At 34.2% G+C, this 21,571-nt stretch overlaps 1 protein-coding gene across 2 annotated transcripts; it reads left to right on the top strand.

The window, feature by feature from the left end:
• Window positions 1-603: 603 nt before the first annotated feature.
• rassf6 (Ras association domain family member 6) lies at window positions 604-20,102 on the top strand. 2 transcript variants are annotated; one of them, XM_088910776.1, is made up of 11 exons: window positions 604-831; window positions 5,240-5,333; window positions 7,164-7,242; window positions 8,924-9,072; window positions 12,933-13,033; window positions 13,641-13,834; window positions 14,219-14,320; window positions 14,866-14,917; window positions 15,846-15,964; window positions 19,532-19,629; window positions 19,726-20,102. In XM_088910776.1, exons 2-11 carry the CDS (start codon window positions 5,275-5,277, stop codon window positions 19,799-19,801), a joined length of 1,029 nt encoding a protein of 342 aa, XP_088766902.1. In that variant the 5' UTR covers window positions 604-831; window positions 5,240-5,274; the 3' UTR covers window positions 19,802-20,102. The 2 variants fall into 2 exon arrangements, with proteins under 2 accessions (XP_088766902.1, XP_088766903.1); XM_088910777.1 differs by having other exon boundaries at window positions 698-831; window positions 5,263-5,333.
• Window positions 20,103-21,571: the final 1,469 nt, after the last annotated feature.

Consider the following 21,571-nt stretch of genomic DNA (forward strand, 5'->3'; position numbering starts at 1 on the left):
TCATTACAGAGATTATATTACAGTCATTATATATCATAAAGATATTGTATTACAAAGTGATCAAATTCGTCTTTAGTTATTAAGTTTCTGAATAGAAAAATTTAACTGTTGACACCGAACTGAAATTATTAAAAACTTATTTTGATGAGCCATGATGATTAAAAGTAATGAACTGGAATAAGCATGATATCATGCATTGTACCCCACAACAATTGCTAATTAAATCCCCAAACTAATTAGAACTTGTAAATATTTTGTGTACTGTGTCTGTGAAACTCACTTACAGATGTATTTCTTATGTGTATTATAATTAAAACAAAGTTATCTGTATTTTCTTCAGGTTCTTCAAGAGATTTGTATGATTTGCATGGGAAATGATGTGAAAAAGAATACTTTGATCTGTTGATAAATTTGATCTTTCTATTTTGATTAAATATTAGCAAACATTACAATACTTTGTAAGTTGTTCAGCATTTGACTGATTATTTGAAAAATGTTCCAGTGATGAAACAGTTAATATTCACAAAGTACCTGCCTTCTCCTGCTGGTGAAAGGTGTGACTACAGGTGTGTTTATATAGGATCCACTTAGCAGCAAGGCAAACACTCCCAACATGCACTGTGGCAAGGTACTGTAGGCAGTCTCAGGTTTCTGCCACTTTCTTCAAAACATTGTCTGTCCTGCGCTCACTAATAATTAACATCTATCTGAGGCTTCAGGCAAAAGTTACCCTGGCTGATCGTTGACTTCCTTTGACCTCTTTTTCCTGTTACAGCAGAAAAAAGTATGTGATACAGGCTACTTTGGACAAGTACTTCTGATTCAGTAAAGGTGAGTGGAAGTTGTTCAGTGGTAATGGTAACTTTTGGCTGTTTGGAGACTTAACTATTATAACCAGACGATGAGTAAAGTAAGATTTAATTTCAGAGGAGTGGAAGGATAATGTGTCATCATGTTTGTAGGTAAATCATCATGTGACAAAAGCAAGGAAAGCACTTCATGTTGACTGAAGTAAAAGGAAAAGTTTATATTTTACTTTCAGTTTATAGTATATGGACACATAAAGTGAATCAGTTTTATAATTAAGTTGCTTCAAATAACATGTGGCTCAGTTTGAGGTTTGATTTTGAAGTTTGTGCTTCTAGTTTATGATTTTTTCATGTTTTAATTTTTACGTCAAGCCATCACTGGCAATAGTCTGTGGGGAACATTAAAACTGAAGATTCTCAGAACTGAAAAAACATGGTAGATTTCAGAATCACCTCGTGATCAAAATCTTCTATTTCACACCATCTCTCAAACAAATCATACAAATCTCTTGCAGAACTGAAGAAAATACAGATAACTTTGTTTTAAATATACTGCATATAAGAAATACACCTGCGTTAAAATATGTAAATTAAATACTTCATAACAACATAACACAGATTGCTTTTTTGTAGAGTGGTACTTAGAAATACTATTTAAATGTATTGCATCTAGTCATCCAGATTAGTGAAATATTCTAGTTAGAAATGGGTGTGGTTCAATAACTTAAAGGAATGTAGCCCCTGGCTATATATTTGAGTGGGTAAACTAGGCTTTTTATGGTACCATCCTCAGAATAATGAAAAGTGGCTTTAAATTTCAAGAGACAAAACTTTACTGTACATTTTCATCCCATTTCACATTTTAAAAAGCTTTACTATACAGTATGTGAAATTGAACTGTAATAACCATTTATCTATATTTGATGCAGCATTTACTAAAACCACACAATAGAATAATGTAGAATAATTATCTTAATAGATGTTCTATTGTTATTGTATACTCATTTATACACAGATGGCAATTAACAAATCTTGCAAAATTATGGATTACTACTGGTGACCTTTTAAAATGTCTCTTGCTGTAGGTTTGCGTATGTAGCAAAGATAAAATGTCAGTTGCTAGAATTAAATAACACTAGTCTCAAAACATTTGCATCACAGTTGATGTTTTCTGTGGCTGTACTTAAAAACTTTCCGGGTGTTGATAAGTTTTTTACTTCAGATAATATATTTTTTGGATAAAATGCTAAATGAACTTATTGTATGTTCTCCCTGTCAATGGAGCTTCGTAGACACCTGCCACGAATGGGTTGTTCCCTGGTTGTTGTTTGTTTTTGATTGTTTATGCTTTCTTTTCACTTCTGAAACAGCATTGAACTGTACTTTAAAGACCTATAGACATGCTATATCTACTGTATATGCTATAGATTCTTCACAAAGTGCGTCTCTACTTGGGTTAGGCATACTTAGTACTTACAAATGTTTTAAAATGCAGAAAAAATCAAAGCATGTGATTCAATGAAATGGTTGTTTGTAGATAATTATATTTCAAATATTTCGATTTGTAAATTTGGTACAGGAAAGTGCATGTTTTGACTTGACCAAAAGGTACAAAAATTGACATTCCTAGACAGGGCTGGGATGCTGAATGCCCAAAAGGTTATTTTATCTAAAATGTGGGTGTGTTTGTACTCCAGAAGACTTTGTTACATTTAGTAAGTGTGCTCGGTTTCGGTAACTATGATGTGATCAACAGAACAGCCTTTAAGGATGGAAAGAGGAACTGAAAGTGTTTATAGAACATTTATTTAAGCTAAACACTAAGGGACATTGTTATTTATGTTAACTCAAATAACAACACTGAGTAAAAGCATTTAGGCATTTTAAATCAACAATAGGGAACCTGTGGCATTGCTGTTCCTCCATAGTTTGCAATACCACAAATATGGCTCCTATGTAACTTAAATTAAAATTGTTCTGGATGTCTGTATTCAATTAAAAAAAACATATTCTAAACAAGCTAATCACATTCTGTTTAAAAAAAACTTAGAATCATCATTTTTGTTATACCCAACAGAACTGGAATAACCAATAGTGTATTTTCTACATCTCATTTAAGTATTCCTTTAAAGATTTTTCTTCTTCTTCTCTTCACACACTTCAAAACTCAAAAGACCAAATGTACCAATCTTTATTAAATAATTGTTTCATACAGATCTCTCAAGCTGTAGTTATTTGAACATTCCGCACCTTTTATTATTGTTTAATTCTTTCAGAATTTGCATGTTTTTCTCTATCACAGCCCCCACCAACACCACTACAGACACACCCTTGAAAATATATGTTTCTTGAATGTAACAGCAAACTCTATAAAGCTCCATTTGAAGTACATACAATAAAGGAATCACAAACAAACAAGCCTTATTCATTAGATTATTTTACACTTTCAACCACTTTCAATTCAAACACAAGATCAAGTTTGGCTCTGAAGTCACCTCAATGAGAACCATGTTTCATCTTTTGGTTGTCTTGAAATATATATTTTTTTTAAATATTGAATTACTAAAATAGTTACTGTACATGCTTGTAATGTCTGCCTTGTTAGTGGACATTATGTAGGAATTAACTGATGTTGTGATAAATTAATTTGTGCTAAATCATGATTTCAGTGCAATGAACTTGTTGGTGATGTTCTAATGGTGATCTAATACTTGAAATAATGTTTAAAACAAGATTGTCCAACACTAATGCAGTTCCTGTGGTTCATGAAGGAATTTGAGAACAATGGGGACTCCCTTCCACCATTAATGTGCATCCCCACGTGGATGATGCAACAGCAGGCAAAGTGTGCCAGTAGGCTCACCCCACATTAGCTACCAGTGGGAAGAAAAAAGTTCATACTGTAGATGGAATATTATGAGGCCATGATTGGTAAGGTCAGGGGGAAATTTGGCCAGGACACTGGGGTAAACCCGTACTCTTTTTGAGAAACACCCTGGGATTTTTTAATGACCACAGACAGTCAGGACCTGGGTTTTATGTCTCATCCAAAGGAATTTTGCCCTTTTTTACAGTATAGTGTCCCCATCACTATACTGGGGCATTAGGACCCACACCGGCTGCAGGCTGAGCACTCCATGGTCTCTCTAATACCTCTTCCAACAGTAACCCTAGCTTTCACAGAAGGTCTCCCATCCAGGTTCTGGCTAGCCTCAGACCTTCTGAGCTTCAGTGGGTTCCCAGTTATGAGCTGCAGAGTGTGATGCTCATTCCTGTTACCAGAAAGCTAGTCTCTTCGACATTTTAAAGCAAGGAAAAAGTGATAATTCAATATTTGAATAATGGATTGCTCCTGTTGCTCTCCAAGGTCAGGAGTGATAGTCAATGGTTCAAATGAATAAACAAGCATGGAGAAAAAAGCTGTTTTTTTCATCTATTTTTTTAGACAGAAGACGTGTACAGAAACACAGCCTAATGTTACTTCTCAATCCTTGTATTGGTGCCACAACTCATTTTGTCATGAGAAAAACACAACGAAGGATCACGAAGTGCAAAGAAGTACCACAGACAAAAAAAAGATCAATATATATAAGTCATTCTTACAAATACTGTGATAGGTGAAGGCTTTATCTAAACAAGTAACTATCATTTCCTCTTCAATTTTCCTATAACCTTACCCTTTTCTATAGATTTTAAGTGGTTGATGTTTAAAGTGACCTATAAACTCTACATGTCTGTCATCTTAGGACCAAAGCTGAATTTTCTTGTTTTTTTTTATTAAACAAATAGCTAGCTTCTGCTTAAATTATATACTGTATGAATGGATAACAAGAAGTCCAAAATCTTTGCTAAAAAAATGTGCTGTTCCTGTTTAAGAAAAAAATAGAAAAAAATGATTTCAGTCATTGTTTAATTTTTTTGTACATTGTACAGTTTACAAGTTTTAAATGATCCAAAATCACTACAAATGTGGTATATCTGCTATAATTTATTACTCCTGATACCCCCCAGTGCCTCAACAATTTACAGTGATCTGGGGAGATAACCATTTCTCACTTTGTTTCATGATTTGATTAAATGTAACCACACTGGACAAAAATAATATATGACTGTCATTTGGCCCACCATGTGGAAAGGAGTATTACACCTACATTTAAGTCTCTGTATATTCCTCCTTGTTGCAAAAGAACACTTTTGAAGAACAGTATCTTACAACAATTTACAGCACATACACAACAACACTCATTTAACAGCATATGAGAAACTGTTACATGATCGATATTTTAAGGATTCAAAAGAAAATACGTGAGTCTTATAACACAAATGTCAGAAAGAACATGAACAGAACTGACATTTGGACTATTAAGGAACTTGTGAATCGTTATGCAATTAACAGTGTTACTGATTTTTGTTTTTTTTATCTTACAAAGGGTCTTACCATTTTGGTTTGCAGGACTTAACTACAATGAATCTTGACCAGCCATCGTCTCCTGTCCACATCGGGAACAAGAGATCCATTTCCAGGTAGCTCAATCTGACACTTTAATCATGCCACATTCAATGGGAAAGTAGGAAGAAAAGATCACAAGAGAGACATCCAAAGCGATGTACACTTAAATGCAATCCATTTCGACATACACCCTAGACAAATCTATTCATTTCCCTAGTAATTTTATCATGCAGTTTGTTAATTTTGTTAACTATTTTATCATCAGTTAATTTAAAAGTTCAGATTGAGAGTGTGATCTGCAGTCTAAAACACACATAAAATCTTTAAATATATAACACTTTTTTAACCAAGTCATACAGTCAGAGGTAAACCTGAACTAAGTATTGAAACTTGAAAACAGAATTTATTATTTTGTTATTTGTTAAAAGACACATTATCACATATATTGTCAAAAATATTGGAGCATTTTAGAAAAATGAACTGCAGGGAACTTTGGAAAATGACCAAACAAAATAAAAACACAACCAAGAAGCAGTGAATAAAACATACTCTTGCATTTATATGTAAAACATTAAATCACAGTCTCATCCCAATCTTCCTTTAGAAAATGCTCATTCTTAAAGTTATTTAGAGCCTGTAGTCTTGGTTGGATAGTAGGACACACTGATCATATCACACAAAATATAACCTTATACATTTGATAACAAACTGGTATTAACCATAATTATGCTTATAATCAGTATTCAAATAGATGTCAAGCTAAAGCCAACATCCTAGCTTCCTTCAGTAAATGCCTTGAGCTAGAATGAACCAAATGAGCCACTGTAAGTGGGCGGAATAGTCTCCTCTTGTTGTAGTTTTCCTTATGTTCTTATGCTAAGTGTGGTAATTATTGATTCAGTTGTGAAGTGGCAGCTGCATTCCAGAAAAACTGGAAACACCCTTTGCGTGTCAAGTAGCAACAAGAAAAGACTGCATCTTTGATCTATAGCAAACACAATGTATTCTACATTTGAGTTTACTCTCTGTAGTGTTCATCTCCTCATGACCACAATACTCTTGTGAAATTCCCTCTTTTGTTTGTTGGGCAAAGGCTGGTGAAGGAAAAGATCTCATGCATTCTTTATGCCTATCATTCACAGAATACTGCATTTGGAGAATGTTAGAAGGCAGCAGATAGTATTTTTGGTTATCAGGTATTTGGTTAACTAGGAAAAATGTACATATTTTGGACAACTGTTTTGCTGAATGTGAATCATCAGCTTTATGCCTCTGATTAGAAGACAATTTAGACAAAGTGCGTTTTAATGATAGTAGTATTCAGTAAATTCATAATGCACACTAAATCTATTCAACCTGTAACTGGTACTATGCATGAAATAAATGATGAGAGCTTCTACAGTAAAGTAAAAAAAAGAACAGCGGTCTCTTTCAATAACCGTCTACAATATTTTAGCCTACAAGCTTCTTTGCTTTACTTCTTTGTTCTGTATTCCAACTAGAGTACATGTAAAGCAATATCCAATATTAACATTTTTTAGATTATACAGAACAAACTTAATCTTAAAGTTGTCTATTAGTAACTGTTACAGAGTTTATGGTAAAGTGACATCTACATTGAAGTATTCTTTATTCAAGTTACATAATGTCTAAAGGACATTATGTAAAAACAAATTCAGCACACTATGAACGATAAGATACTTGAGTTTCTTCAGTGAAAAAAGAAACATGTTATTCCAACTGACAGCCAAACTATTCCCATCAAGAAATTGTATATACAGTGTGGGGACATTTTTTTAGTTACTATATTTGTTGTAGTCATGGACACTTATTAAAAAAGTAATGTGTTTATTTTATGTCAGCATAGGAAAACATATACTGTAGTTCTGTTTTATCTTCCATAGGGTCAAATTCCTGTCTTTCCTTGACACCTACAACTGCTTTTTAAAAGAAAAGACTAACTTGCAGTTATCTTATCATGAGGTAAGGATATATTTCTTATAGTCTTCAGCTAATGGTATGATGGAACAAGTAATAGGTTTATTCCATGCTGAAAAGAGAAGAAAGGAAACACAACGTGTTCTGACACAGCTACCCACCTGAACTAATGGTATGATGGTTTATTGCAGAATTAGACAGATATTCAGGAAATTACCAGTAAGTGGATAGTTTGATCATACTCTACAGCTACAGTTCACTGGGGCATTCAAAATGTTACATTGGAAAAATCTGTTGTTTATCTCGCATAGGTGTGTGCACTCCTACTGAATTTCCTAGTGTTTTAAAATGCTTTAAAAGAATTCAGGTTCACCTTGATGAGCTGCAGCTTAATCATAAGACCTACAATTTAGGAAACAATTTTCATCCTTTACGACTACATACAGTATTTATGCTGTACCAAATGTCCTTCTCCTTTTCAGCGAGGTCAAACACAAGACCCACTCTATAGTGATCTTTTGCATAATGATATTGTGGAATAGGTACATTGCTGCCTTAATTCAGCGATCTTGAACATGTTCAACTTTACTAATAATGGTTGCTGTGGCTACAAAATCTCTTAATTTGTAAGTAAATATTTTTATGTGTTGGGATTTTCATATTGCTGAACTGTCAAGTCCAAGTGGTCAGACCAGGAAACTGATTTGATCACTCTTAGTTGAGTTTAGTCCCTGGAATTCATCCAGAGTAGACTATGCAGATACATTTTCAGATTTAAAGCAACGTCCTACACTGAAAGATTTAAAAAAATAATATTTAAGCTTTATCCTGGCTTCTTTAAAAAAAGCAGCTGGATAAGATACTTAAATAAGCTAGTGAAAAATCTGATGCTCAATGGCCAAAAGGCCCCTTCTCTTTGTGTGTTGCCATTTCTGTGCTATTGGTTCTGTAGATAAATTGTACTTGACATATAGCCATCAATCCTATGTAAATAAGATGTGAAGTATATCAAGCTAATGTGAATGGCAGTACTGTCAGAAAAGAAAAAAACATACTTTATTGTTTTGGTAATTTACTGTAATTTATGAGGAAAGTAAACTCATTCTTTACTATGAGTGATGTTTCTTTGAACTTAATACATATCTTTGTCCTCCCAATGTCTATTACTGTAATAGTTGGTGTAGCTAAGAATATTGTCCAATAGGTAGCAGTATGTGCAGAACTCAGCTACTTTGGCTTTGACTAGAACAAAGAAATCATACATTACATCCATTTTAGCATCTACAGTACTGTGTGCACTGGCTCTCTTTTGAACTGAGAATGTCAAATTCTGTTACTACTAGAATGATCTAATGCCTCCTTACCTCACTAAGCTAGTACATTACCTCACACTACATTGTAACTCAAAGGTCATGCTCCTAGTACTTTATTTTACTCTGTACACCAGCCTCAAAGAGGTTAAATCTTGGGTGAGAATGGTTAATATGCAATACATTGGATGCTTTCTCTAAATGCATAAGGAATTGTATCATCCCCAGTACATTAAAACCAAGCTTAAAGTATTTTATTCATTGACTTCTTGTATTGTTTTCCTTTTTATGTGTTGCCTAATACACAGTTCACAGATGTGTATACAGGAAAAATGATTATTCTGATCATCATCAACATCTTAGAAATGCTATCAGAAAAATCTAAGGCATAATACAATTTTTGTTTTTTATCAAAGGAAGGAGGAGAAGTAGTTGTTGAGGGGCTCCTAATCATATCTTGGGGTGTGCAACGGCCTATTCGACTTAAAATACAAGATGAGAAGCAAGTGCTCTCCTATGCAACTCTAAGATCACCAGATGCTACTAGTCCACTTGGAGGCAAAAGGTATGTATATTTCTTATTTTTCCTGGTGACACAGCAGTTACCCCACTCTGCAGGAGATCAGGCAGAGAAGTGAGAAATTGCTGCACCAATTGAATTAAGGGGATCTTTAGGTAATTCTGATTGTAAAAGCTCAGGGAGGAATTTTGCAGCAATAGACCCCAGCACTCAGAGGATCAAGGAATAGTGGGAACATATACTGTAACATACTGTAGCAGATTCCACTGTGTGAAGGGTGCATGGAGGAAAGAAAAAAGATAACGTATCAGCTAGATACTGCCGAGACATTATGTACAGCCTTGAATGTAAGTAGAAGGGTTTTAAAAGCAAGTTGAAATCTGACTTGAAGCATTTAAAGGAGAACTGTGTCCCAGTTTCTTAGACCAGTTATGAAATCTCAGTAACAAAACAGAATAATTGACGGTATTGCAAAATTTTACAAATTCCGAATTAAGCACCTCAATATAGTCCACATGTTGCCGCAAACCCCTGGTCTCACCACCGGCATGAGTGAGAGTTTGTGTCAATTGTAACATGAATAACGTAATGCAATGTACAAGCAAATAAGTACGGATTGGGCACTGGACATTTCACTGCAGAAATGTTCCAATGTGATCTGCATGCAGAGTAAACAAATAAGTAGCACTTGCCAGCAAAACCCTCTCGAGGTCGAGAGCAATATTTCTGTTGAATTAATAGAGATGTATTCACAGGGCTGCTTGTTTACAGTGTAATAGGGCCTCTTCACCTCACCAGAAGTTTAATTGCCTTGCTTTAAAATGCAGAATATAGTGCTGCACATACCTGGAAATTTAGTCTATTTTGTGATGTAAATTGGAGGTTTAACACATTTTTGTGTACATTTTATTTCTATTGTGGTTTGAAATGATCTCAAGAATCAATGCTGATTCTTTATAATCCTGAAATATAAAAACAGAGTTACAGTTTCCCTTTAAAACCATCCTGAAAGTGATAGGAATCCAGTGCAAGGACTCCAAGAATGGAGAGAGGTTATATTTATGCATATAAAATATACCTTTTAACTTGTTAAGTGTAGTTTTAGAAACTCTTCCAAGAAGGGTAATACAATAATAGACAGTATAATAGATAAAATAATATTTTTCAAAAGACAAACTCATGAAGCAGTTTTCTGAGAAATAACTCATAGCCTGACAAAATTAAAAAAAGAGGTTCAACAATCGATCCAGAATCAAAAATCAAACTCTTAATTCAGGATCAAACTTCAAGCAAATGCCATCATTTGACAAAGTTTTAGGGCTGGTTTTACATTTTTAAGCTTTATATTTATACAATGGAGAATTGTCATTCTGTACATTGGTGGTGGAGGTAATGAGTCCCCATTACCTACTTTATAAAGCGCTTTGAGTGGAGTTTCCAGAAAAGCGCTATATAAGTGTAAGGAATTATTATTATTCTTTCCATGCATTTTCACCATACCTTTAACCTTAGAGGTTTACAGCGAGATGGACTCTAATTTGGCAGGTGCAGGGAGACTGTCTAAACTGTCTTTCCACATGGAAAAATAATATTATTAAAATTAGTTGTATTCATTTTCACACAAAAAGACCACTACCACATGAAAATGTTTAAACACAGAGTAAACACCAAATATACAGCACGGTGGATACAATCACATAGCTGGCTGTCCGTTTTAAACGTTAAATGTAACATATTATTTTCTAATATGAAAACGTGTTGCAAATATAATTAAATGCCTGCAAAAAATTCATTAGTTTGAATCAGTTTTATCAAGTTTCAATGAAAGTGAAACTAAACATCCATGGGAATTTACCTCTGTAATATATTATTGTGTCTGAACCTTTTCAGCCCAGCTCTCTAATGACACCGTCACCGTTTACTCGTGTAGAGCAAAAAAACAATTTTAAAGTATTAACTATATACAGTAATTAAATGTTGTTAGTGCAAATATACAGTATTTGACAAAACGAACCATTTCTCCGCAACTACACAAGGTGAGGGCGTGAAACACAGGAAGCAACGTGAATCAAAACTAAGATTAAATTAAAAACGTGAGAGGAATTACAACGGCTTTATAAGTAAATCCGTGAATTGTTTGAAAGAAAAAAAAGCGTATAAAAATCTTATTTTCATAGTAGCAAAAAAAAAAACAGGACCAAATGATCGCCACACCCCCACTTACAGTAGCTAAGTGTCAGCTTTCTTAAAGCAACAACGCTCCACAAAAAATAATAGATTTTTAAATTACATAATTACTTATTACATATTTAAAAATATAATGACAAAAACGAAATGATTTTTGATTCATACAAGCCCTACTGGACAACATCAATCACATACACGTGTAACAGGTCTTTTCAGATTGGCTTTTGTGGCTGTTAGTTTATGTCGAAGTTGCTATGAAGTTAAAGAAATCTTCTTGGCAAAAGTCAATGTTGAATAAAATGTAAAACTGGTTTTACCAAGAGGGAAAATGGTTTGTAAAAAATGCCTAGACCAAATACATTTGAACACTAGTATGATCTATGAACTAGTGGTTTCTAAGCACTAAACATTTTTTGTTTAATGTTCACACTTAGTATTTCAATATTACACTGTGTGTTGTAATTAACCACCATATTGTTACAAATATGGGAGTTATGAAAATTAGAGAATATCGAGTGGGGAAAATTGGTAATTAAAATAATAATTGTAACCCCCTAAATTGTTACAGATATGCCAAGAATATACCCGAAAGGTTCATATCGTTATTTTCTGGTACAGCTCTGGTGATAGAGTAATAGATCACGCAAACTAGAATATACAAATATTAACAAAGACAATAACACACAACAAATAACACACAACAGAACAGCATAGTTTTTTTAAAAAACAATATGTCTCAGGCCTACAGTATGTCCTGACCAACCAGAAAAACCCAGACTGCTACCCAGTAGTCAAAATTCCTATGTAATGCCTAACAGGCCAACATAAGAGATACTGTAAACCTGTGTCCTAAATAAAACAGAATACAACCCAGTGCTAAATGTCTCCAAAGTGAATGGGATCTACTGTACCTACTGTACCTATTCCAAAGAAATGCATCTATAAACCGGAGGAGAACATTTTTAACCTTGGGAGTCTTTATAAAGAAAATAATAGTTTCCTAAAATAAAAGAATGGCAAGCTTTCTTAACAAGGTTCCAATACCTCGAGTCTGGTCTTTAAGGTTGATTTAAACTACATCCTCACCTTTCACATGCTTCTGTCTCTTAGTCTTTTTCTTGTGTCGGTTTCTCACTGATGAAGACTTTTAATGATTTAAAAGGAATTTAATTAACAACGATTGCTTTAGATCTAATGTCTGTGAAGCCAAGTGCAGCTCTGCAAACACAGTTTTCTATCATCATTTCTAGATCCTGAGACGCTTAGCCATAACAATATGAATAATCTTTTTACATAGTGACATAGTTTCTTTCCTTGAAATGTGCAAAATAAAGAAATGAATACATTTTATCACACATGGTAGTCAACAGTCTACAAGGTGCATATTAAATGTATTATATTTCACAGACTTACTATCAACCATATCAGTCATAAAACCATCTAACAAAATCATTAAGAAGGGTATCATAGATACTGAGAAAATGACATTTCTGCCCTTCCAAATTGTTATATAATTCATATGGCTGTAAAGTAAGAGGGTCTAATAAGTTGGTTTAAAAAGAGAATATTAATTATATTTAACATGCTGACTTATGACTTCTTTAAGAGGTAATGAGGCTGTTCTGTTTTGTTCTTTGTAGCACATATCAGCATTACAGCTAAGGTTGCCAAGCACTGTGGTAACATAACTTGTTTCTAAGGTTTAAATTGTCTTTTAGAGGTATGACTCGATGGGGGGAATTTGATGATCTTCATCAAATTGATGAGATGGAAGAAACAAGGCAAGACACTCCTGAAGCATCTACAAACCACAATACCGGTATCTTCCAGCAATCTAACCACTGCTTGGTGGCAATAAAGTATCCTTAAGTAGTAAAGCTGACTGCCAACCGAAAGAGAAAAGGCCAAGCTTAGAGCTAAGAAATGGTTTACATGAAGCAACGTGCTTGTTAATAATAGTCAGCTAGCTGAGTTCAAAACTGCCTTTAGTAAAATAATAAGTTTAAAAATATGGTTAATGCAATTGCAACATTGAACATAACAAAAGAGTACTGTAAAAAAGCCATGTTTTGTAAAACATGTCAATGTAAGAATTATAGATGATATTTGTGACAAGGCTAAAGAATTTAGTTAAAAAAAATATAATTTCCTCTATTTGTGAATTTAGGGTTCCTCACCTCTGATCTAATTCAAAATCTTTTAGGAGAGGGAGACAGAATCTAGCAAAGCATTAATATGGACCAGTTACATTTTGCATGGATATAAACAATATTTTATATACTGTACGATGTCATTTACAGTATAAGGAAATATAGTACAACCATCATTAAAAAACAATTCTACTGAAATTTATTTGGTATTATGACTACAGTACCTTAAATGCAAAAAACATGAGAACACATGAGATTTTTTTTCTCTTAAATAAGGGCCTAAGGAGTATGTAAGCAGTACACTAAAACCACCTAGAGCCCAGGCTGCTATTGAAGAGGAATCTAATCTGTATCGGACAATGAGTGATGCCTCATTGGTGAAGAAGAGAGTAAAAACCAGAACAGCAGCAGAGAGACAGCAAGGCAAACAGCAAAGGTTCTCCATCAATGGCCATTTTTATAACTATAAGGTAAGTAAAGTACCTAAAGCTTAAAGCTCCTAATTAAAATGGAAGTGTTCCTGGAATCTACAGTATTTAACAGGCCAATCCATATTACTGTCACCTACTGAATACAACCCAGAATCATCACAGCAACACAACTACATTAAACAATTTAATGCAACAAATGTCATTGTTAACATGATTAAAGCCGCTTGCAAAATAATACCCAGAAACAAAAGCTGTAATTCTATACTTTTGTCCCATATTAATCTTTTGATCTGAAATTCAGATTTCATTAGTACACAGCAAAAATGACAAATTCTCTTCAATTTCCCAGTACTTATCACTGTACACAGCTTTCTATAAAATGAAAACCCCATTCTTTGACATTGCTCCATCTCTTCTATTTAGACATCTATATTTACCCCATCATTTGGGACTGCAACCAGTGTACGAATAAACAGCAAAATGACAACAGATGAAGTTATACTTCAACTTCTTCAGAAATTTAAGGTAAATCACTTTTTATTGTTATTCAATATAATTTGAATTAGGTCAATTTAAACACAGTATTGTTCAAAAAGTAAGTGCTCTGTTACCCAAACTTCTGTTGGAACTGTTTGTGACATTGTTTGGCTCTTTTCATAATCTGAAAAATATACATTAAAGAAGTGCCTTCAGAAATGCCTGTCTTCAGACCATTTGCATAGGCTTCTCTTCTGTAGCAGTGGTTAATAAGTGACTCTAAAATAAAGGTGTAGTATGTCTACACAATGCATTATCATTAAATGACCCAAGTTTTTACTGATTTTTTTTTTCTCAAAGATTAACAATACGTGAGACACTGAAGTTCAAAGAATTGTATTGCAATTATGGGCCCTACTGTACTTCCTGTCCAGCATGAATAAAAATAATAAGCATCTTCATTAATCTAATCATCATCTACGCATAAAATGGCACACTGTTAATAGAAAGGTTCAACAGTTTTAACGTAAAGAAAAAAAATGAAGATTGCATTAAATGTGAGCATTTACAGTATGTTTCTTTGTGGGTAACAGATAGAAAATGATCCGAATGAGTTTGCCCTGTATTGCATTCATCAAAGTGGAGGTGAGCATTTTCTTTTTTTCTTTTTCAGCTTTCTTTTGTTGGGGAATGGCAGGACAGCAATCACATTTTAATGAAACGTAACTCTGATATAAAAACCACCAGTTTCTATTAGTTATTAATAGTTTTTAATATGTGGAAAAACTGGAATCTAATCTGATATACTGTAAAGCATTCAGTATTTTAAGTAGAACACTTTAGTTAATTTCTATTTTAGGTGTATAACTTTTAAAGATGTTTGATTTACTCATGAAATATACATTACCTGCCTGTAAATTAAGAAGGATGGTTACTGTGATTTGGTGAAATTGGTAAAGATTGATAGATACAGTGTCTCTAAAGCTTTAGCAGGGATAAGGATATAAACCATAGAAACAGTTTTACTTTAATTATAAAATAAACATTAAAATGAATTAATTTACATTATCTTTGCCAGGATCCCTTTTGCCTAAATTCTGAACATCTAAGGAAATATTTAATTTAGTATGAATTACCATATGCTGAAACATTAGAAGAGAGTGAAACAAAACTTCTAAGCACCTAATTACAGCAAAGTAAACTTCACTATTGCCCTTTTGAATGAAAGCATACGGAATATGCTCATGAGCAATTAGATAAGATGAAAAATGCTGATTTCCTTTTCAGACAACACTACTTTCTTTCTTTAAATTTGGACTCTTATCCTCAATACTTCAATAAATGCCCTTATTTCCGGACATATCCCTAAACAGCCCTGTTATGTTTAGAGCTTTGCATGTTTACGGGAAACTATTGATGTGTTATTGGAGATGGTGGAATGTGTGAAACCATAACATAAGCATCAAGCTTTCTCTTAAATTGATTTACCTGGATAACAATAATTAATTAATATGCATTCTGCTGTGAATTTCATTATCAAGCAAATAACCTTTCTTCTCCATGAATACACCAGAGAAGAGGAAACTAAACAATTCTGACTATCCGTTGTGGGAAAGACTTCTCCAAGGACCCTCAGAAAGCATCACAAAAATATTTTTAGTGGACAGAAATGAGCAAGAAGTAAGCAATGACGTAAGTACATAAAAAGCACATCCCATTAACTATATACGGTGCCTTGCAGAAGTATACACCCTACTCCAGGGATTTCCTATTCTGTTGAATTACAAATTACAAGTGCAAATGTCATATACTGTACACCTTTGTGTATAAGTGCATATTTTAATCAAAATGATTATGCTCAAACTGAATAGGTCTAGGGGTGAAAGGTTACATGGCAGTAAAAACTGCAAAGAAAAATCAAAAACTGAAATGTTGATTACATATGTATTCACCCACTTTGCTGTGACAAGCCTAAATTAGTTCAGTGCATTTTGTCAAGTCAGTCACAACTGTGTTAACTGGCATCTGTGTGTCATTATAGTGTTCACTTGATTAAAGAATAAATGTACCTGTCTCACTCAATCGGATAGCAGAGTTTCTGGTTAGGAATGTCACCATGAGGCCAAAACAATTTTTAATTAGGTGCAAAGTTCAGTGCCTGAGATGGGAGACAATATCCATGAATCAAGAGTATCCCGGTCTCTTTGCAAAGCTGAAGGAAGCCATAATAGAAGAAAACCCATCTTAAACCAAACCTTGCATAATGCTTACTGCAAAGCATTTAAGTGATGCTGCAAACATGGTGTGACAGACCCTAACTTTAAGCAGAGTGATCTCAAGGATCTGCTCACACAAAAACTCACAAGATGGCCACAAGGTGAAATAAAGCAAGCTTTATTATTTGCTCTTTCAGCGCAAACAAAAGAAAAATTACACCCATGCAAAATGTGAATTTCGAAACCCTTTATCATTTAACCAATAATTACAACAATTACCCCTTGTGTGGATATTTACAAGTAATTAAAGGCTTTATACAGTAGCTGACTCTAGTAGCAGGCTATCTATCATTGCAGCTCTTCTGAAGCCAGCCTGCCACACATGGCAAAAGGATTTGTGGTCAGAAGAGACAAAATTTTATTTTTTGGTCTAAATGTTTCGTCTGAAATCCATTACGTAATTAATATAATCCCATACTTTCAAGGTGATGGTATTGTGTTATGATGCTGCTTTTCAACTTGTCAGGATTGAGCAATTTGCAAGATCTTACAGCACAGACTGCTGAAGAACAATGATCTAAAACATTAGGCCCCAAAACTATACTAAAGTGGTTTAACAGAACTCAACAAGAGTCTAAAATCTTTTACTGGCTAAGTCAAATTTCCAAGTTGAGTCCAGTAGAAAATCTGTCACAAGACTTGAAAATTGCTGTCCATCTTTGATTCCCCCAACCAACTTGTTGGAACTTACTGAAGTTAACAAAAAGGAATTGTAGCCCCGCAGCACTCACCTGATGAAATGCAACGGTTTTGAGACAGGAAGTTGAATCCACTTGCAGGAGCAGAGGCTGAGCAGACAGTACACTCTCGGGCGAAAAACATACCAAAACACAGTCTGAAATCGTAGTCACATAAACAGGGGTACAAACCAAGGAAACTCAGACTGAAGGCACAAAGGATGATCTGAAAGGATAGTCCAAAGCCATAGCTGAGTGAGCAAGCCGGGTTGACACAGAGCAAAGAATCTGTAAGAGAAGTTGTGGAAACAAGCCAGGAATGTAAGCACGAAAGACAGACTGTAGTCAAAACAGGATGGATCGAAGCACAAACAAACACAGGCAAAACACAGGGATAATCCAGAGTGTAAAGTCAAATAAGCAAGTTACACAGCCTGAGAAGACTATCGCAAGAGCACTAGCAAGAGAATGTCAAGACACGAGAAAAGATGCCTGTGTGGGGACGACTATCATTACTGATCTTACTGATGTGTTACAAACATATTTTTGTTTTCTTTTTATTGTGCTTTGGAGTTTTTGATGAAATGTAGTCAAGAAACTGATGAAATGTAGCAGCATTCACCTGCACAAGAGCCTGGTTCCTCTCTACAATAATCAGTTATGGTACAGTATATTGCAAATTAATGGTTGAACTCCTTAATTTAATGCATGGTAATGGTGACACCCAATTCAAATTGAGTAGAAACAGTTTAAGATAGTACACGTGTAATTACTGTATAATGAATCAGAGCCTCGCTCTCTGTGCTGTTAATGCAACCCATCTGGTACAGTTAACTCTTTTTCCAACATGTCAATGCTAGGCCTCACTCAGCCAGGGTTGCACAGTCATTCCTTCATGCACTCAAAATTCAAGTGTTGTACCGGCCTTCAGATTATTTGATAGGAACCCAACTGAGCACCTGTGGGGCTTTCCTTGACAGGAACTTCCTCAACTAGAATCCACAAGAAATGCTGCAGCACCATTAGACAACTCTCCCACATGCCCTGTCTAGGGCTATGTCAGTTACTACCAATAGCTTTGCATGCTAGTGCCAGAACACAAAGCGGTCACCCTCATTACTAGTGTGACACAAAAGATAAATCTTATCCTTCATTATTGCTGGTCACCAACAGAGGGCCCAGGAAGTCTACAATACCACTCTCTAGCTCTCCTCCAGCACAGCCACGTGAGAATAGAGGGCTCTCCATCGGCAACACCTGCGCTACCAATTAAGAGCTCAATATAAGAGATGTGCACGCACCTGTTTGGGCGTTCATCACAGAACCTCACCTAAGCAACTCTTCTGAGTGCTATTTACGTACGTGAAAAGACAAATTCCTAATGCAAGAAATTGAATATGGCTAATAAAGTGATCTCTTACTCACAGCAATTTTACTTGAGTTGGGACTTTGACTTAGCCAGTCAAAGATTTTAAAGAACGTTCTTCTTGTTGAGTTCTGTTAAACCACTCCAGTATAGCTTTGGGGCCTTATGTTTTATTTACATTTACTTTCTATTGAACGTTAGCTCTCGTATTATTTCCTTAAAATATATTCCGACCAAGTGATTTCACACCGGCTCTCTTACCTCTTTATCGGAATAGCTCGGTTGAAGCCAGTGAAACCACAGTGCAATCACTCACGCACTGCTACACCAGACATCAGTGACCCCTGCATGTGTTCATCACATCATAGCCAATCCATACCTGTATGGACTGTAGTTGGTTTTCCTGCTTATTGCATTGATGAACTGAACTAAGCAAAATATTTGAACCTTCATGGTGTCATAAAACAACTTAATTGCATTTTTAATATATTTTTGTAGAATTAAAAATATTATTTTATTTTGACATTTGCAGTGGTTGTATTTTTTCAAGCTGCAATTACAGTATTTTAACAAGTAATAGGTTTATTCCATGCTGAAAAGAGAAGAAAGAAAACACAATGTTTCGGCTGACACCTGAAGAAGGCTCCACAGCCGAAACATTGTTTTCTTTCTTCACTTTTCAACATGGAATAAACCTATTACTTGTTCCTTTGCAGCCTACGCATGCTGACATAGCTACCCACCTGAACTATTACAGTGTTGTGTTTCTTTTCAAGCATTTTCAAGGGATAAATCACAACCATTTGGTGAAAGTATCACCGTGTGTTGTTGCAGTAATAAAAGTGCACTTCTTTTCATTTTTTTTTATTATGTATTTTATTTTAGCCCATTATTTTCAGGTAACTTGATTAATGTCAACCGCCTTTTCTCTCTGTTTCAGGTGGCACAGTATCTTAATTTTGAACTACCGATTCTGCAAGGATTTTTGCAGAAGTTAAATGAGGAGGAAAGCAGAGAGATACAAAAGATAAAAATAAAGTGAGTTTTTGAAATGAAGCTCTTACAGTAATAATAGAAACTTTCTGTACTATTGTTTTGAACCTTGTTTAATGCGGTTTTCTGACTGTCCTACAGGTACAAACAGGAAGAGAAAACCCTCACACACTGTATTGTCTCAAGAATAATGCAAAGGACAGAAACTACTGTGTAAGAGATGAAGACATTTCATCCCTTTTGTGAAGTAAATTTGAAAAAAAATAATTGTTTCCAATTTTGGTCAAAGAGAGTCAACGTTAATATGTTGATCTTGAAACCATGTAACATAAACCTGAATAATTTATTTTTTACAGAAATTAACAATTATTGTGTAATTGTTACAACATAAAGTAATTGCATTCTTTTATTGTTAATGTGGAGTATAATGAAATAAGGGGGTGTGGTCTCTTTGTTTTAATTCTTATATTTCTGTTCACACGGGTCATTAAAAATAAAAAATATATATTCTTCATAAACTGGTGCTTTTCTTTTATCTACCTCTGCATATTATATTTAAGAAGAGTATTTTTTCCTTACAATATTTTCACATGATCTACCTTTAATGGTAAGAACTATTCATTATTGTTTAGGCAGCTGCACTTTTAAAGTAAGCAAATGTAAAGAATTTTGAATTTGCCCTGGTGCAAGCAGGCACAGCCATGACTACAGTAGATTGTTAGAAAGCCACTCACAAAGAAACAAGCTGTGTGTCTTAATAGATAAGGTTATAGACAGAAAAGTTAGGAAAGACAGAATTCGAAATTGACATTGGAACATACAGTAAAAGAAAAGCATTTATGCTGTTGTCATGCATTTGAGGGAAAACTGATCAAACTATGTCAAGTAACAAAAGAATAACACTTACCAAGAATTTCCAGGAATTTGAATTAGTAGTTTGATAGAATTATGATGAGATAATAAACTAAACAGTTTACAGGTTTTCAACATAAGAACATTCCTCAAGTATTATATAATATACTATACAGCCTGAACAGCCATACATAGCACTGTAGATTTTTAAATGTTAAATTTTTAATGCATATGAATATGAATACTAATATTTTACTACTGAATTATGTATTTAAGGTCTTTCAAACTCCGTTAACTGGTTTATTAAAATCAATTTTTATCTCCAAGAAACTAGTGGGATTAATATTAATTTACATTTTGAATATTATTTTCTTACTTTACGTGATTCATGTTGTTTAAACAATATACGTAAGGTATAATTTGTAAACCTAATGAAATGCATTCAATTATCTACTATGAATGCAATAATTAGATAATTATAAACGTTTTTTAAAACTCACATACAGTAACAGTTTCGTCTTTTCCATTTCCAATATATGTGACTGTGAAAATTAAATGTATTAATTTGTAATTTCGTTTGTTTTAATGAAGTTTAAATTGATGTCATGGATTTGTAAATAATAAATATTTGACTGTCTAAGTCTATGCAATATTTTTGCTAGGTTTATGAATTTTTACAACACTTTTATTCAAGGAAACTGAAATTTGTATCCTTCTATATATCTATGTTTTGTTCGAGATTACAGCAAGTCCTGAGTCCTCTCAGGATGTGAGTTGAATCAATGTTAACCTCTTAAGAAGCCAGAAGACATCTATAGCATGATGATAAACTTCTGATAAAAAAGCAGGATTTGATCAATGTAGCACCTGTAGGCAATCACAACAGCAACTGGGCACTATACCATTTTGACTTCTTCACTGATTAAGCTATTGTACACAATAATTTGTATGTCATTCTGCATGTCTGTTTGACATTCATCAGGGTGGTCTTCACAAAAAGGTGATTCAATGCTAAAGAAGTCTTGGATCCACTAGTGACAAGTCTACCACAGGTGACTATTCTAGGCTTGATAAGCAGGCTGTTTTTGCTCTTTTTTTATTGTGTTTTTCTTCTTTGACTTTAACTAGACCTGAC

The sequence above is a fragment of the Atractosteus spatula genome, chromosome 3 (genome assembly GCF_055471065.1).
Source record: "Atractosteus spatula isolate fAtrSpa1 chromosome 3, fAtrSpa1.hap1, whole genome shotgun sequence".
Taxonomy (NCBI): Eukaryota; Metazoa; Chordata; class Actinopteri; order Semionotiformes; family Lepisosteidae; genus Atractosteus; species Atractosteus spatula.

Excerpts from the sequence above, each read along its gene's own strand:
- rassf6 (XM_088910776.1), top strand. The coding sequence starts at position 5,275 with ATGAATCTTGACCAGCCATCGTCTCCTGTCCACATCGGGAACAAGAGA. Across the intron at positions 7,243-8,923 it reads TGCAGTTATCTTATCATGAG|GAAGGAGGAGAAGTAGTTGT; the intron begins GTAAGGATATAT and ends TTTTTATCAAAG. Across the intron at positions 13,835-14,218 it reads GCCATTTTTATAACTATAAG|ACATCTATATTTACCCCATC; the intron begins GTAAGTAAAGTA and ends TCTTCTATTTAG.